The sequence below is a fragment of the Chelonoidis abingdonii genome, chromosome 2, assembly GCF_003597395.2.
Source record: "Chelonoidis abingdonii isolate Lonesome George chromosome 2, CheloAbing_2.0, whole genome shotgun sequence".
In the NCBI taxonomy this organism is placed as follows: Eukaryota; Metazoa; Chordata; order Testudines; family Testudinidae; genus Chelonoidis; species Chelonoidis abingdonii.
This window is the reverse complement of record NC_133770.1, coordinates 97,908,891-97,927,661: the sequence shown is the minus strand read 5'-3', so window position 1 is coordinate 97,927,661 and position 18,771 is coordinate 97,908,891. Positions and strand designations below refer to the sequence as shown.

At 41.0% G+C, this 18,771-nt stretch overlaps 1 protein-coding gene across 1 annotated transcript in view; it reads left to right on the top strand.

The window, feature by feature from the left end:
* The window catches only part of LOC116832619 (mediator of RNA polymerase II transcription subunit 1-like), a 26,244-nt gene extending 10,376 nt beyond the window's left edge, over positions 1-15,868 (top strand). The window contains exons 9-17 of the mRNA XM_075062000.1: positions 5,402-5,472; positions 6,406-6,471; positions 7,223-7,328; positions 8,127-8,251; positions 8,760-8,872; positions 12,194-12,389; positions 12,759-12,854; positions 13,335-13,443; positions 14,992-15,868. Coding sequence (XP_074918101.1) covers positions 5,402-5,472; positions 6,406-6,471; positions 7,223-7,328; positions 8,127-8,251; positions 8,760-8,872; positions 12,194-12,389; positions 12,759-12,854; positions 13,335-13,443; positions 14,992-15,241 — 1,132 coding nt within the window. The 3' untranslated portion in view covers positions 15,242-15,868. The remainder of the gene's footprint in view (positions 1-5,401; positions 5,473-6,405; positions 6,472-7,222; positions 7,329-8,126; positions 8,252-8,759; positions 8,873-12,193; positions 12,390-12,758; positions 12,855-13,334; positions 13,444-14,991) is intronic.
* Positions 15,869-18,771: the final 2,903 nt, after the last annotated feature.

Genomic DNA, 18,771 nt, shown 5'->3' with positions numbered 1-18,771 from the left:
CCCCCCCCCCCCCACCGCTCACCTTCCGTCTTGCGCTGCCGCCTGTCCCCGGCCTGCTCCCGGTGATTGGTGCGCTTCATATGGGGCTTACCAGCCAGGCAGCCTTAAAGGCACACGGGCCCTTTCACCTTCCCCCATCTGCCGCATTAGCAATGAGAGGGGGTGGGGGGTGGGACCGGGAGCGCTTGGCTGCTGAGCCAAGGAGCTGGCCTCCTCGCTCCTCTGGCCACATCAGCTGCCCCCCCGTGGCTCCTCCGGCCGTGCTGCTGGCAGCACTGGCCAGTAGACGCCGCTTCCGCGCCTGCCGCCCCACGGCTCCTCTGGCCATGCTGCCGCCAGCACTGGCCCAGCAGGTGCAGCTTTTTGAAAACATGTTGAGGGGAAGCGGCTGCTTCCGCTGAACCCCGCTAGCTATGCTACTGATCGAGCCTTTGATAACTACCCATTGAACCCGACGATCTAGCCAGCTCTCTGTTCTCCCTCCTATGTAGTTGGGTTTGCTTTCTTTATTGGTCCCAGCTGTGGGTGCATGCCTACACAACTGGCAGTTCTAGCAGATGTGTGGGGATGTGGTCATCTCATTGCCTATAAGCGGGGAAGACTCTTCTCCCGTCTGCCTATGCTCAGTAAAGAGTTTGTAAATCCCATTTGTAAACCTTCACGGCCAAAGCCTCACCTTGGCTAGTGAAGATTACTTCTTATGACAGAATATTGGCATTTCTATCCAAACTTCTTGCTCAGTGTTGTAACAAGAAGGCTTATGGTTGTAATTACAGGTACCATCTCATTATTCTCGGGTTCACCTCTTTCATTACATTCAGTCAGTGCAAGGGGCCATGATTGGTAACTAATGTGAATTGGTTTCTTAGGAGCCAGTACTGTGGTCTCTCTATCGCTCACTTTTCAGCCAAGCCTTCCTTTTGTATCACCAAGTATACCCTCTTGTGAGGAAAGAGTTTTCAGCTGATGTATGCTATCAGATATCCTTCTCCATCTATCTTTTGAGAAGGGATTACCTCTAGTTCTGCCTCTGATGCATCTGTTTGCAATATGAATTGCTTCTCAAAGTTTGGAAATACAACACTTGGTGTCTGTAGAGTATGCCCTTTCACTCTTGAAAGGCCCTTTCCCAGGTGGGGACCCATAAAACCTGTCTTAGGGGTTGTCCCTGGTTAGATCAGTTAGCGGAACTGCTATGTTGGTGAAATGTGGTATGAACTGGCAGTAGTAGTCAGCTATACCTAAGGAGGCCCAGACTTGTCTTTTGGAAGTGAGGGTCTTGTATGCCTGTAAGGCATGAATCTTATCCACCAATGGTCAGATTTGTTGTCTGCCAGCCATATGCCCTAGATAACAGGCTTCCTGTTTTCTTACTGTGCATTTAGCGGGGTTAGCCATTAACTTGGCTTCCCTCAGGGATTGGCGAGTGGAGGCTTCCTTATTCAGATGGGAACCCCAATTCTTGCTATAAATGACTGTCATTCAAGTAGCCTACCACATCAACTGTTGAAAAGTAGCTACTTTCCCATGTAATCAGGAGGGTGTTGTCTTAAAATGAAATATGCCAAGCAGCATAGAAAAGCTGTCTTCTCCTGAGAGTCCGGCCTTAAGGGGATCTGCTAGTACTCCTTCTTAAAATCCAAAGTGGTAATATACTGGTTGGGAGAAACCTAGTACAAGAGTTCATCTACCCATAACATGGGGTAGGCATCAGCTTTTGGAACTGCATTCACCTCTCTGAAGTCTACACAGAAATGCAGTGAGCAGACCGGCTTTAGAATCAGCACAATAGGACTCCTCGAGTCACTTTTTGGGATTCCTCTATTACCCCAAGTTCTAACATGGTCTTGAGCTGTTTCTTGATGGTTCCCCTCAATTTGTTGGGGATTGGTCAGAGCCCTTCCTGTATTACTTTAACAGGTTCTATATTAATGTGATGGTGGGCCATGGACGTCTTTGCGGGGTGATAGTGAGAATACTTTTGAAAAAGCGGCCACCAGTTGGAATGCCTGTTCCTTTTGCTTCAGGTTTAGGCTCTCTGAGGGGCACTGAGCTTTTTTTTTTTTTTTAGGTAGTCATTAATTTAGGGTACCAATTCTGGTTCCTCAGCATGATGGAAGAGGTTTTCCCTGGCTCTCCAGGGCTTCAGCAAATTTATGTGGTAAACTTTTTCCTTTTTCTCTCTCCCCCCCCCCCCCCCCCCGGTTGTCTGACTAAATAGTCTATGGTTCTTACCTTCTTTATCACCTTATAGAGACCTTGCCACTTGGCCATTCACTTTGATTCAGAGCTTGGAAGTAGTAGTAGAACTCTGTTGCCTGGCTGGGAGGCATACATTTGTGCCCCTTTCTCATAATGTAGTTGTTGTTGTGCCTATGCTTCTCTGAGGTTTTCTCTAGCCTATGCCCCATAACCTCCAATCGCTCCCATAACTTTAAGACATAATTGTACTATATTTTTCGCTCTTAGAGCCTGGCTTTTCCATGTTTCCCATACCAGGTCCCGTATGCCTCTTGCCGGTTACCCAGATAGCAATTTGCGTGGTGATGCTTGAGGTATTTCCTTGATGGTGGAGAGTGGGGTCAAGAGTAGTTGGTCCCAATGTCGAGAGCCTGGATAATTAATTTCTTGAGCATTCTCCTGAGATCTGATTAAATGTTTCCACTAGGCCATCCGTCTGCAGATGGTATACAGATGAGAGTAATGCTTTGACTTTCAGTAGTTCCCAGACCTCTCTGATCAGCCAGGATGTGAAATTTGTTCCCTGGTCTGTCAGGATCTCTTTGGGAATCTCTGCCTGTGTGGAGATAGGGATAGTCTTGGCATTTGTTCACTGTAGTGGCATGGCTTCCAGGATTAGCTGGTATAGTCCACAATAACAAGTATATGTTGGTGTCCAAAGGTGCTCTTCTGTAGGGGATCCATAAGCAGAGCCAGCGCTAGGCATCAGTAGATTAAGCAATTGCTTGGGGCCCCGAGCATCTTAAGGGGGCCCCCTGAACTTGCCTGTTTTAGTATTTTGTGTGTTGGCGGGGCAAACATTCCTGTTTAGGGCCCCCAATAGATTAGCAGAGGCTCTGCCTATAAGATCAATTCCTACTCATTCAAATGAGGTCTCCACCAAAGGAAGGGATACTAGTAGAGCCTGCTGGACTCACTTAGTGGCTCTAATTTAGCATTTGGGGTATGATGCACAGAAATTCTTGACTTCTTTAAGGACCCCGGCCAAGAGTATCAGGCCAGGATCCTAGAATGTGTCTTGTCCTTTCCAAGATGTCTTGCACATGGGGTGCGTGTGCTAAATTTAGACACTTGCAATGATATACCTGGGGTATTAGTAGTTGCGTCCATATCTCCTGCACTTGCTTGTCCTGATCTATGCAATACAACGAGTCTGCCTTAAAGGCAAAATGGAGGGGGGGGAGGTAGTCCTGTGTCCTCAGGGGATCCACCCTTTCATAGTCTATCAATGTTACTTGTTGTCCATAGCAGTAACAGGTTATCGAGTCTGTCTTTTGTCTTCTAGCAGCTGGGAGGAAGCATCTTCCTTCCAACTTTCACTGCTTAAAATGATGGGTCTGCTATTTCAGGGAAATCTTACCCACAGACCCTGAGAGGGCTGCCTGTAACCTATCCTATCCAGAAACCAGTCAGCTGCCTGTGTTCTCCTGTGGTTTACGCAATAAGGCCATCCTGACATATTCATAGTTTTGGGCACTGCATCATCTAGTCCCCAGTATGCTGCCTGGACATCCCCAATGAGGAATGGAGCAAGCTGATTGCCCGTGGGGCTGGAGGTGATTGAGAGGCCATGGCCACCCTTTCAAAAATTACCAAGAATGACTCTTGGTCATTGTTTGTTAACATTTTGGAAAGTGTCTGGACTGGAACAGCTCCCTGAAGTATGGGAGACACATTTCCTCTATGGGCAGAGCCCTGAGTAGCAGCAGTTGGTACTAGTTCTGCCATCTGTTCAAACAGCTGTTGCTGGGTCTGCTGCTGTTTTGCTTGTGAGTCAGCAAGCCATTGCTGGAGCTGATTTACCGCTATAGCTCTTCTGCATATGTGTGTATATAAATATAACTTTTAAAAAATAAAAATAAAAAAGCTTCCTCCTTCTGCAGGGACAGTTGAGGTCAATCCCCAATTCTGGTATCACATTGTTGGTTGCCCTTGGTGTAGTCGCTCTAAGGGTTCCAGCTTTCTCCGAACTGGTCCCCTTCAATTTGCCTCTCATTAGACCTTTCCATAAATTAACCTAAATTGAGTCTATCGCCCTTAAACTCCAGATTTGCAGTTGTCTTTTGTCTCCTTTGTCCAGTTTCTTAGGTCTAAGATAGCAGAGGGGCAACAGTCTCACACCAGGCTGCCCCTTTCTGCCTCCCTTTTCCTCTCTGTTCTTCCTCTTTTATAGCTGGGCTTGTTTTCTTTGTTGGCCCACTTGTGGGTTCATGCCTTGGCAACTGCGCAGGAGTATGGACAGCTTGATTGCCTGTAAACAGGGAAGTTTCTTCTCCCCTCTGCCGATGCACAGTTACAGTATGTGGTTTGTAAACTACAAATGGGCATTCTGAAATGAAGACCGATCCTCAGCTGGTTTAAGCTCCATTGATTTTGAAAACAAAGTGATTTATGCCAGCTTAATATATGGCTCAGTTTTTAGTGAAATGGGGTTTCAAATTTATTCATATTAAAATTGCACTGTATCTCACAAATAGGTACCCTGTTGCAGTCCCAATGCATAACTTGTCTTTGTCCAGTTCTCAGACTTGCATATCTGAGAGAATGGTCATTTCTTTTTGAGCTAACATGCCATGTCCTCACTAGTCATAAATCTGTCAGTAAATATCCTGAGCATTTAACTGTGAATTGATGAGTAAGCTATTTGTACAGCTGAGTAGATCTTTCAGCCTGTTACCATTTTGCAATTCATTATTTAATACTTGCACTGTATGTGGATTGATGTGTGTGAGTCTCGTTTGAGTTCTAGTTTATCCAAGTCACTTAATCATACTTCCTCCTACCTTGCTCTTGCATTAGTCAATGTCTGTCATTCCAGTCTGTCATCTGTGTCTGTCATCACCCCTCCCTTTAGAGCCAGGGGTATACAAAACCAAAACATGTCAAATGTTAAATATGCCGCAAGCCTAGACAAGGGAGCAGAGTGGGCCCCAGCTGAAGCTGAAAATCCAAACATTGAGACTGTGCATGATGCCACTGAGAGAAGTAGGGTAGTAGTGAGTTCCTGAGAGAGAATTTCTGAAAACTACCATAGAACTGCACAAAACCTAAAGTCAAGGCAATGGAGAGAATATTTAATAGCATGAAATGGCTTTATATTGATTTAAATAGCACTGTTACTCTAGAACCATTGATCAGTGTGTATTTTGTAAAAAATTAGAACACAGGATGTAAACAGAGTTACTGAAGTACTTCATGGAAAAGCAGGACACCTTGTGCAAAGAACTGGAGGTAATTTTTTTTATTTTTGTTTAGATTTAAAAAAACAAACCCCAACTTGAGTAAACAGTGTGCTCACAGCAAAGATTCTTCAGTACTGAGCTGCATCATTAGCTATATTTATTATTTGTATTGAAGTAATGTCTGACAGGGGTTCTGTTTTCCAGGCACTGTACATTTACTGTAATGAAAAGATGCTCTGGGGACCATAGAGCTAGCAATATATTCCAGCAGCCTGATATCATACCATCTTAAAAACAGTGCTAGTAACTTTCTGATGTCATTGGGGAATTTTGGGAGTAACTATGAGACTCACCATAGTTGCAAAAGACATACTGTTGCTTGCCTAAAAGGGGGACTAACTTGAACTGATGGGTTTTAGCACCTTGTTCTAGATCATTGTAAATTGTAATCAACAGGGGCCTTGGGCTTTAACTCTCAGAATTCAGACATTTTCATAAAATGTGTCTTCAATACATACTTTTGCTATGCTGAGCCATATGAAAGTCCCTCGTCTATGTATTGTTGTTTTTCTTTCCTCCCCAGAAAAGATGAGTCAATTTAAGAAACTTTGCCTATTTCTGTATTCCAGTTGTATGTTCTTTCCAAATTCTAACATTTAAATACAAGTATTAAGAAGAAAGATTAAAATATTGCTAAGTTAAGTCTTTTTTTAAGTCTGAATATGAGGCTATGTACCAACTGAAGTATAATATAACTTTCAAAAGGTTAGATTAAATTGATTCTATACGTTTTACTCATTGAGATTTTAGCAGTAAAATACAATTCAACATTATGACTTGAAAATTACTTACAAATAAATATATAATTTTGAGTTTTTACATTTGCACCCAGTTCTCTCAAGGATTTTTTTTTTTTTTAATTGCCAGCTCAAAACTGATGACTTTTTGTAGTAAGCAATTGTAATTTTTAATTCTACTTCAGGAACGCCTATGAACATTGAATATTATCTATCTCCCTATCAAGTTCTGGAAGAAGAGCTGAATCCTGGTAAAAATGGATAAGCAGTAAAGATTAAAGTAGTGTTAGCTTATTGAATTGACTTTTTACAATTTGTAGTCTGAAAAGAATCCAGAGTAGTTAAAGGGTGAACTCGCATAGTGAAGTAACTGTCTTTCTACAATACAAGTTCCCTTTTGAGCAGAAGGTCGCTAAATGGAATTGGAAACAATTTAAGGTTTCACTGCATCCAAGTTCATATGCAAGATGGTTCATTGTAAGTGGAACAACTAGAATGACTTTTCTGTATATTTTGGTTCTTCATGATTGGCACTGAGATGGGAACAATTTAATTTGTAAACTGCTTAACAGTCCAGAAAGATGCATACACTTGATGCACTTAATTAGTGCAGGGATATGATGGTTCAGGAAACTGGAGACTTTGTCACTTCCAGGTTGCTGGTACTAGTTAAGACCAGCATGGTAGCAACCAAATGTCATTCAGTGACCTGTGTGAAATGGAACTGGTGGTCCTTTGGTCCTTAATGAAGACATGTTCATGTCACAAAAGAGCATCAGCTATGATGGTCAAACTGGCATCTTTGACAATCTGGGTTAAAGTAATCGTTGGCTAGATGATGGAGATCTTGCATTGTAGCTGTCTAGGTTGTGCCTGCACTATAGATGACTGCAAGACACCAGGCCTTCTAGTTTGGCACCTTTCACCAGCACTACGTTCATCTATATTTTCATAAGGGGGAAAAAATGCATTGACTTATACCTGTCTTCTCTCTTCCCTCAGGCTCCCAAGTATGTGGAACCAAAGTATTTGTAACTGTTGGAAGTTCAAACACAACACACACACTTCCCATTTCTCCGTTAATTGTGGATTCTCAGGCAGGAGATGGGTGAGATTCAAAGGCACTATTGACATTTCTGAACATATAAATGGACTTTCAAATCATTGGTATTAAACCCTGACTTCATTTGTATTGATCCTATGATCATATCACGGAGATGCAAACCCACTGTTAGACAAGAGCAACACTACTGTATTGATGGCATTATCCCTCTTGGGAATACTCTGCATAATCAGATGACTGTTTTTCCAAAAGAGTTTAAAATTATGTCTGAGTTCATATTAACTGCAAATTCCATGGGATCATAAATCTTAAAAGCAGAAAGGACCAACGATACAATTTTGTCTGACTTCCTGTACAACATACACCATAGAACTTCATCCAGTAATTCCTGCATCAAGCCCCTAACTTTAAATTGAATTAGGGTATACCAGTTAAGTGTATTGTTATTAAATTGTGTAATATTTTAAACTATTTGCATGACCACTCCTAGGGCAGCATCGTTTAATCTGATTGTCTGAACAGGTAATACAAGGGGTAGGCTTGAGGGGAAACTCCCCTCTTACTCTCACTGAAAATGAACCACAGTGCACTGTGGTTCATGGCTAGAATCCTTTTATATTGCTCTGTCTTTGTGGCTTACCTTCCTTCTCTATCAGTCTTCACATAGACTTTGCTTCATGACATCTAGTCTATACTTGCATTTTCCAGAGGGAGATTTTTCTTGAGGTGGGAAGAGAATCCTCTATACCATGTGTGTGTCTTCATTTTACCCTGGGCACTAAGAATCCTTGTCACCCCAGTGTCGTCTTTAACAAGCTTGCCTTTCTATCCTTTTTTCCTCAGCAGCCCTACTTTTTTACCACTGACTGATGAACTCAGCATGGATTTGTCAGCTTGCTTTTTCTTGTCATTTCATCGGCCTTTTCCTATGTCCTTATCCAGTATTCAAGAGATACAGACGTTTACAGGCATGTTTAATTATCTGTAAGATTAACTATCTTTGAGTATTCTACGTAGCTTGTTTCCTTTTTACCTCCCTCATACTAATTTTGCAGGAGATGCATCCAGATTTTCTACCTTCTCTGTGAAAGAAAATCCTCTGATTAGTATTCCTATCAGCTCAGATGTGATTAGCACATTATTAATGTGCTATCATGTAAATGTGACCTGACATTGGAAAATAATATGCAGAGGACCAAGAATAGAAATGACAATATAAGGAGGAAAGATAGTCTTGTGAGTAAGGCACTGGACTGGGACATGAGAAATCAGGATTTAATATGAAGCTATGATAGACTTCTTGTGTGATCCTGGTCAAATTTCTATGCCTCAATTCCCAATCTGTAAAATGGGGGTATACGCTTTTCTTTCTTCTTTATGATGACTGTTTGTAAAAATGGAACGAACATTTTCCATGTCTCATGAATAACTACAAATCAGTTCAGAAATACTAATCTAAAAATGACCTGGCTTTAGGAATTCCAATTGATGGACTGAAGCTAGCTTCTCTTCATGCATTGATTGTTCAATTTACCTTTAATGATGAGTACAAGGAAGATCTGGCCACGAATAATTCTTGTTTCTTTGTGGTATGTATGTTCTGACTTTTGATATATGCAAGTTATTTTACTCTTATTCTTCGTCTGCATTTATGTGGTTAAATAAACACTTTTTGTCTGTCAGTAAGCAATGCCAGTATTCAGGAATCCTGACATAACTGAATGCCCATCAGGGAGTATATTATTCCAGTTTTTTTAACTCTGTCAACCTCCTTACTTTTAAATAATTAAAGGCAATTTGACACCTTTATAAAGGTGATAAAGGAGACATTGTTTTGTGTGTAGTAACTGGAGTCCTATGAATTGTATGTGGGTGGTGGTGGTTTTTAAAGCTTTTACCCTAAATAAATTTGTCTACCACTTTTCCCTGTAATTCCTTCAGAAGCAGAATTTGTTAGTGACTAGTCTGAAATCTGAGATTCTCCAGTATATCCAAGATGCTTCCCAGCTAGATTTTCAGTTTTAAATTCTTTAGCATAGATCATGTCACTCCATTTTAAATCTGATTAAAAATAGAATTCCCTACTGCATAACAGTAAGGGTAGTGAATTTACTATTTGTTATGGTCTTTATTACAATGAGTGGCAGAAAGAAGAGTGTAAAAAATTAGTCACTCCTATAGTTAATCTGATTATACATAAATTTAACTGATTTCTGTGGGTTTTTTTTTTTTTTTTTAGTACATAGTGGTTAAAAACAATAGTTTCATAGCTAGTACTATGATAGCTCCTAGACTGAGGCTATTTTACATATTTAGAAATTACTTGAAAATAACCTAAACATAAATTTTAAAGACTGGTGTAAGATGTTGGCAGGACAGCCCTGGTAGGTGAAAGCCACTGTTTATCTACAAAGCAGTGGTAGGGCAAATTTCCCACATCTGCTTTTCTAGCATTCCTTAATTCTGAAAGCGGGAGGGGGGTGAGGGAGTTGGAGAAGAGGGCACTTCCTCTACAGTTAACAGGGATAACTACATGGCCCATATAGTTCTTGGGCTCTGCTGTGTGGCTGTTTTGCAGGGCAATGGTGGGTAAGTTTATAATATGATAGCTGCAACTGAGACCCACCAAAGTCCTTCTCTTTAGAGGCCACTACATATCCATTAGATGGAAATCAATTAATCTCTACAGAGCTGTGCTGGATATGGGTGAGAGACTCAGTGGCTTATTAGCAATGCCCTAAGGCATCCAGTTTCCTACCAAGTGCTAATGTTACACGTTCAAGAATGAAACTTTACTTTCTGGAAAAATAAGCTTATTAAATTAAGTGCTGACCTTTTTTGTGCTTAAACAGGGAGGGTCTCCCCCTGCGCCTCCTCTGGACACACTGGTAAAATTCTACACCTGCCTCTGCCAGATTGCTCCTTAATATGCACTCAATTAAGTGCCCCGCCCTGCTCTTAAAGCAACAGCTCCAATTTGACCAAGACAGAAACAATAAGGTTATGTCTAGACAGCAAATGGTGTGATTGTAGTGTGGGTAACAATAGTGAAGACATGGCAGCACAAACTTCAGTGCAGCAACCCAAGTAAGTGCCCATGGTCTCCAGAGGGCTTGTGCTAAGGTGGGCTAAGCTGCCGCATCTTCACTACCACTGTTACCTATGCTAGTGTGGATTTTCCTATGCTCGCTACAATCATACCTTCACTTGCTGCACAAATATATTCTAAAATTACATTAAAACAAATATCGCATCTAAATAAACTTCCAAATATGTTTTTCAAAATAAAATTGCTTCAGCAATTATTCCAGAGTCCTTGCAATAAAAAGATATCACCCTTTTCCTCCTCAAATGAGTCACTAGGTGGGTTTGAACCCACACCCTTTGTAGCTGCCCATAAACCTCTTCTAATTTAGCTGTAGGAGCAATCAGTGGCAGAAACAAGTTATTTGGTAGTTGGACCACCCCAGGTGGTAGATGCAATACATGCTCTGCCAATTGGTTACACAACTATTTGTGAGACCGTATGGAACAGTGGTGTGACCAGGGTCCTAGTGGGGAGCCAGCTCTGATCACTTAATTAGGGTGAACTGCAGAGAATGGGGCAGACAATCCCCATAAAGCTGGCGGATATTCCAATACTTAGATTTACCAAGCCAGCATAAAACAGCTTCTTTATTACCTTCCTAGTTACTCAGAAGTCCAAACAACACAGTTCCCTTAAAGTGATCCAGCCTCAGGCCTCCCTCCATATACCCACGTCAAATATGATGAAAATTTCTGTAAATCTTATTTCATCATATAAAAGAAAAGGTTCTACCAATCCCAAAGGATCAGCCATATTACCTCCTAGGTAACTGAATATTCCAGATCAGTTTATAGTCCAATGTCCAAATATCATATTCAGGATGTACCAGCATAACTGGGACTTCAGTCTTTTGACTCAGACTTCCCCGATGAAGCCTAAGCAGAACTGAGATGACAGAATCAGGACTCAAAGATCTTTTATACGATTTCATGTCTTTTGATAAGTTGGAGTTCAAAAGCTAACTAGCATGACTTTGAAGAAGGTCAATCACCGGTACTTGACAATAGAATTAACATAAGGCAATTTGCTATTTCTTGCTTCATTCAGAGATTCTTTGCTATACATTTTAAAGAGAGATGACCACAGAGATATCCCATCTTTACAATTCATTTAAATACTAGGATTTTCTTTTGATCTCTGCATTATCAGAATAAAGCATAGACAGGGACTGTTGATTACATTGTGTGCCCTACTCATGCATATGTAAATACACAAAAACACAAACATTATCTCCTCACGTATCTTTTGGGGTTTGTTTATTTTGCAGGATGTTTAACCCTTTTTCTAGCCATGCGTCACAACTGGTTATCAGGATTCCTGACTCTGGAAAAAGTGTTGTCAAGAGATAACACAGCTAAGCACATTCCTTCTGAAAGGCAGTATGAGATAAGGGTCTGTTGGGTGAGAGCACCCTGTTCAGGGCTTAGCCTGAAATATCCTCTTTCTGTTGTTTTATCTCTATAATGACTGAATGATACTAGCTTCTCCTAAATTAAAGGTAAAAGGCTGTTAATTTCACTATGACCTTCGCTGCCTTTATTAACAGCCCTCACAAGAATAACTCACGGTCTCTTGGCATGAAGTTCAGTGCAGATTATCCTGTGTTGAAAGGTATTTTGCAGGAGAGGGGCTTGGTCTCAGTTGACTCAGTTTCTGAGTGATATTTTCATTGAGGTGTGGACAGGGATTTCAGACTTGACAAATGTGTGCTCTACAAAAGACTTTTTTGGTACCAGATCCATTATAACAATCTAGTATCAAGACTAGCCATCTTGCCTTTCCAAGTTTCCATTCCTCACAAAAATAGGTATTTCTTCATCAGTCTCTTCCAGATTGCCCGAAGCACAGTTATTTCATAAATAAGGGCACAGAGAAATCAGGTATAACAGGAGCCCTGGTCAGTAAAATTCCATTTACCCATCCAAAGTGTGTGCCTGCTATAATTGAGATTCTTCGTCATCAGGTGGCATATAACACTCTTATTGGCAGCTGTGTCTCGGAGAACACTATAAACGAAGGTATATTGTATGTTATGAAGTACAGTGTGTTTCTCTAATAGTCTATTGATTTGTTTTGTATTTGGAAGTTGGATGTCACCAGTACAGCAGGTGCATTCTCCAAATCCATTGCTATTTACAAATTGTTTGAAATGACTAAATTCTTATCAGCATCCTTAGTTTTTTGTGTAGGGCTCTCTGTAGGTTAAATATTTTGAGTAGCACACCCATGTCTGACGCAATACTTAGTTTCCAGAGGCACAAACCGAACTGCAGAGTGACAATAATTAGATTCTGAGTTGTCAGCGTTTGAATGGCTAGTGTATAGTTCACTTAAATGGGGCTAAGTTTAAATAAACCAAGTTATTAAATAAAGTTACTGCCTTACAGATTGCTCAGAGCTGCTTTATTTTGAAGTGTCTCCACAAAAGGGCACTAGCTTTTCCATCTCATTCCAGCATCCTATGGGGGAGAGTTTAGCCTGTGGTAAGTGTGGAATATTCAACACTATTTCTTTGTATCACATTTAAAAATATCTTTGTTCTATCAAGACATGGGTTTCAATTGTACTGTGAATCTCAATCTTCCTAAACTTTACTCTTATGCATGTTTATGTATATAAATAAACAGGAAATGCTTTGTTAAGGTTGCCCAGTTCAAAACAAAAAGTCAGGAAATGTAGCAGAATTAAGGCCCTGGTTCTGCAATGCATTGAACATGGGTATACTGAGACTACCATACACCCATGGGGCCCCACTGAAATCAGTGGGATAGGGCCTTATAGTTCCTACAGCAATTATAATTGAGCTATATGAGCACATTCTGTTTTTATTATGGTAAATATAACCATTAATATTTAATGTTACATGTCTTGGATCAAAGGTAAATACTCAGGGGTTATAAATAATATTGCTAGAGCTTTGTAAACACACACTATTTTGAAATGTCCATATTTTTCCTATTCAGTGGTAGCTGAAGTCTTGAGCTCCAGACAAATCAGATGCAGTCTTCATACACATCCTCAAGATGTAACTTTAAATTGCTGCAATGACTTTATCACAAGAGTCATGGAGCGGTAAGTGTTCTACGCTAAAATGTTTGGGACGTACCTAAATTGTCTATTAATGGTGGTAATTTTTATGCATATTCAGAAATAGTAAAAACTACCATCCTATGATCAAATGAATTTGTTTATTAAAAAGTTATAGAACAAAAGATTCTTTGCATTGACTAACGTATATTTTAGTTCTCAAAGAAAGGTGTCACTTTTCTTTGCATATCATATTTATTCACTTACCCAATTTGAATGAGTGATATGTATGTTGTGTCTGCAACTAAGACTTTTTTTTTTTTACTGTAGGAAGTGAAAAAACATTTTGAAAGACATTTCTTTTTATCCTCTTAAAAGAGGCCCAATGCTCAGCTGTAGGTACATCTGCTTAGTCACACAACCGGTACAGCAGAAGTAGCTGGAGTGCAAGTTTTCCCGTGCTGTCTTAGCATCATGTGCCTACTGTGTTCTAGAGGGCACCACCTCTGGGGAGTGAGCAGTTCATTTCCCATGTCTGTTCAGTTCTTCCCTTCTCTACTGAGATGAGGGGTCCAAATTGTGTGGGGCTACTGTGGAATGAACATGCATACACTGAGTGGACTGGGACCACAAATTCACTTCATCCAGGTCAATAAACAGTTGTCCAATTGGCAGTAAATTGGATGTAGGCTGGACTTGAACCATGAATTTAAGCAACAAGATATGGAAAACTGCTGCTGCAGGTAGAGCATTGTACATTTTGGGCTCCCTCTATTGCTAATTCTGCTTCAGCTGAACTATTACCATGGGCGCTAACTTCTGCTGGCGCTGATGGGTGCTCAACCCCCTGCCCCCGTCCCTACTCCAACCCCTTCCCCAAATCCCCACCCCACCTCTTTCCCGCCTCCTCCCCGAGCTTGCTGTTTCTGCTTCTCCCCCCTCCCTCCCAGAGCTTGTTACGCCACGGAACAGCTGTTTTGCAGTGGCAAGCGCTGGGAGGAGACTCAGGAATGTGGCATGCTCAGGGGAGGAGGCGGAGGTGACCTGAGCTGGGGCAGGGAGCTTGGCTGCTGGTGGGTGCAATTTTTCCCCTGGGTGCTCTAGCCCCAGAGCACCCACGGAGTCAGCGCCTATGAGTGGTACAGATGGTAGAAACCTCCTTTTTTTGGTAAAAAGGCCCTAATGTGGATAATAAGTCAGGACTGAGGCACTGTATTCTTTTAAAACTTCATACAAAGCATGAGAATGATCTAAAAACTATAGTTTTTCTAATTGTAAGAAGAATGCTGTCAACTTAAGCTCTCATTAAAAGTAAAATCCTAAATCCCAAACTTGGAACTATCTAAGGGGAAATCCTAAAATTTTTTTTTACCAAGGCTTTCATGCAGTCCTCAGGATGTCTAAGAATGAGAAGCCATATTAGCTACCTGAAGAGTTACACACCTCAAGATAATTTGATTCAATAATCCGTATTTTCCCACAGAAAGATGGATCACTTCAGCAAGCTAGTCTGCGCTTTTTTTTTTCTTTTTACAGAGACTGAGTGATTAACATAGTGAATAATGTTCTCAACTCCTTCTTTTCCCCCCTCAGTTGTATGTCTGTCCCTCTAGTCATGAGAGCTATTTTCAAGAATTCTGTCACAATGAAAGTTGATGGTGAAATACAAAATATGGATGTTACCTCTGAGCAAAATCCTGAAGTGACCTGCAAGCAAATTGCATCTTCTAACAGTACCGGAGCAAATATTTCTGGAGCCAGCCTGCAAAATTCATGTGATGGCATGGAGGCAAGCAGCTCCCTGGCCAGTATTGAGTGTGAGATTTGTGATGTATCAGTATAACTAAAGCAAATACTCATCTGATGTTTACTGTGGTTCCATGTCACTTTTTTGTAGTGTGATCAATCAATAGATATTCTCAAGAAACAGAGGAGAACTTGGCAAGATCAATACTTCAGTCTAGCAGGATTTCCTCTTAGAATTAAATATTTTCAACCCTGCATGTTGCTAAATACAAAAAAAACCCTAATACTTTTTTGAGAATATAAATACAAATTTGAAAAGTCAAATTATCACTACTGTAGCAACCTTAATTTAACCCATAATGCATATATGGGCATGTAGTTATTTAGGTGTTTGGTGGTGGTTAAATATTTGTAGGTATACATATAACATTCAATGTGGCCAAGTTATAGTGCTGTAACCTTAAGATTTTGTTTTCTTTGTGTAATTCCATTTATTAAACCATAATGTTGCATTAACATTTTTTTAAAAATGTAATTGAAAAATTTGTAAGAAAGGTGGAAGGGGAAAGGAACTATTGTTTGAAAGTCTGCTAGTAAGCTATTTTGTGCACAAATGCAATTTGATGCAAATGAGTTTTGACTTATTTATTTGCACCATTCCCCATGTTAAATTCACTCAAAAGTGGAACTGTGTAGTAAATTAAAAGCTTTGCCTCCTCCTGTATGGGTTAATGTCCTCTTTTTGCAAAAAGAGTTCTGGATAACGGGGGTATGGATAATACAGGTGTGCAATAAATGGCTGTGTAATTTTTTAGTTTTAAATTCTGCCCCATGACTTGTATTCATGAAGGATTAGCCTACTATTAGGCTTGAAAACTTAAACTTCAGTTGTTGGAGTACAAAAATGTTATAGCAGAATTATGGTGTGTCTTTTTTTTTTTTTTTTAACTACTTTTAAATCCACTGAATGTAGGTGGTAAGCAAACCATCCAAATTTTGTTTTTGGTCTCTGACTAAACATGCTTTCAACCAGATGAAAACTTATGTAGTGGCAACTTAAAACAGGAATAGATAGTGAGAAGTCCTCCTCAGCATTCTTGTCTTGTAGGTGCTAAAATTGATTTATATAGTGAGAAATGTGCATAAGACAGTACTGAACAAATGAATACTGACTTACTAAACAAAACCAGACTTCATGCCCAGAAGAATTTGCAGTCAGCTTAAACAAGATCAACAACAGAAAGTGACAAATGCAGTGTGTTAGGATAAATAAGGAGACAGCCATAAGAAATGTGGCTAATTATGGGAGTAGTGTGTAGAAAATTGTGGCTAATATGCCTGTGATGCACAGAGTCCCCTGTTCAACTAGTCTCAGACCTGACAAACTTACTACACCAAATATACTGCTTACAGGTATTCGTCCATAAAAAGTAAAATGTAAGGTCTAAGTTGCATGCTTTCAATAATGTTTATAATCACATCATGCTGTGATACAAATAATATTTAAGCACTAAATATAACTAACTGGAAACAGCTGAAGGAGCAGGAAAGCATTCTTTGAAGCCTGAGTGTTATTAATCATGTCTCAGTAGAAAAGGCAGGGGAATGAAGAACAGATATGGTAACTTTATAAGAGCCAGTTTACTAGAGGGGCAAGGCTAAGTCAGATTTCAGGGAAACTGGTATGCAAGGCAGTAGGAGCAGAAAGCACCTTATACAAGTTTAAAGAGGGGGAAAAGGGGTGGCAACTGCATTTTAAAAAAGAATCTTATGGTGCACTATAAGGTTTTTTTATTGAATTAAATATTAAAATGAGTTAACAAGGCATACAATGAGGCTAAAATTTCCATCCACAAAGGACTCTGGTCCTGTGATAACCTTATTACAATACTCTAGCTTCCATTTTGGCTTTCCCCTAAGATGTAGAATAAACCTTTTTCATTTTTGTTACCTGGTATATTTAATATCTTAAAGATCTGCAACTCTGGCCTGGTCTACACTATGAGTTTATATCGAATTTAGCAGCGTTAAATCACATTAACCCTGCACACGTCCACACAACAAAGCCCTTTATATCGATATAGAGGGCTCTTAATATCGAAATCTGTACTCCTTCCTGTCGAGGGGAGTAGCACTGAAATCGGTATTGCCATTTCGGATTACGGTTAGTGTGGCCACAATTCAATGGTATTGGCCTCCGGGAGCTATACCACAGTGCACCATTGTGACCGCTCTGGACAGCAATCTGAACTCGGATGCACTGGCCAGGTAGACAGGAAAAGCCCTGTGAACTTTTGAATTTCATTTCCTGTTTGCCCAGCGTGGAGAGGTGATCAGCACAGGTGACCATGCAGTTTGAGAATCGAAAAAGAGCACCAGCATGGACTGTATGGGAGGTACTGGATCTGATCGCTATATGGGAAGAGGATTCCATGCTAGCTGAATTACGTTCCAAAAGACGAAATGAAAAAATATTTGAAAAAGTCTCCAAGGCCATGATGGAGAGAAGCCACACTAGGGACTCAGAGTGCTGTGTGAAAGTTAAGGACCTCAGACAAGCCTACCATAAAACCAAAGAAGCAAAAACGGAAGATCTGGGGCAAGCCACAAACATGCCGCTTCTATGCTGAGCTGCATGGAATTCTGGGGCGAGCCGCCACCACTACCCCACCCTTGACTGTGGATTCCAAGGAGGGGGCAATCTCAGCCATGCCTAAGGATTCTGCAGATGGGGAAGATGAGGACGACGAGCTTGTGGAGAGCACACAGCACTCTGTTCTCCCCAACTGCCAGGACCTTTTTCTCAGCCTGACGGAAGTACTCTTCCCCAGGCAGTATCTCAGACAATGAAGCTATGGAAGGGACGTCTGGTGAGTGTACTTTTGTAAATATAAAACATGGTTTAAAAGCAAGTGTTTTTTAATGATTAATTTGCTCTGAGGACTTGGGATGCATTTGCGGCCAGTACAGCTACTGGAAAAGTCTGTTAACATGTCTGGGGATGGAGTGGAAATCCTCCAGGGATGTCTCCATGAAGCTCTCCTGGAGGTACTCCAAAAGCATTTGCAGGAGGTTTCTGGGGAGTGCAGCCTTATTCCGTCCTCCATGATAGGACACTTGACCACACCATGCTAGTATCAATAATCTGGTATCATTGCATGACAAAGCCTGGCAGCATATGGTCCCTGCCAGCAAATGGCAGCATTCAAGCAACATCCGTTCTTAATCTTGCTGTGTTATCCGCAGGAGAGTGATTATCGTTCATGGTAACCTGGTTGAAATACAGGAATTTAATTAAGGGGACAGAGGTGGCTGTTCCTACTGGGCTGTTTGCCTGTGGCTGAAAAGAAATCCTTCCCTGCAGTTAGCCAAGCGGGGGGAGGGTGAGAGGGTGATTGGCGGTGTTTGGCTAGCAGGGATCTTCCCTGATACCAGCCATGTGGTGGGGGAAGGGGTAAAGCAATCATCCCAGAGAATTGGATGGGGAGGGTAGTTTGGTTTCTGCTGCTGCACGTTAACAGGAAAGCTGCAGCACTCAACGGGCTTTGCATGGTATGTGGGAAATAAAGGCACTGGATATATGAAGGCTGCAGAAGCCGAAAGACAATGGCTTACCATGGCCGCATG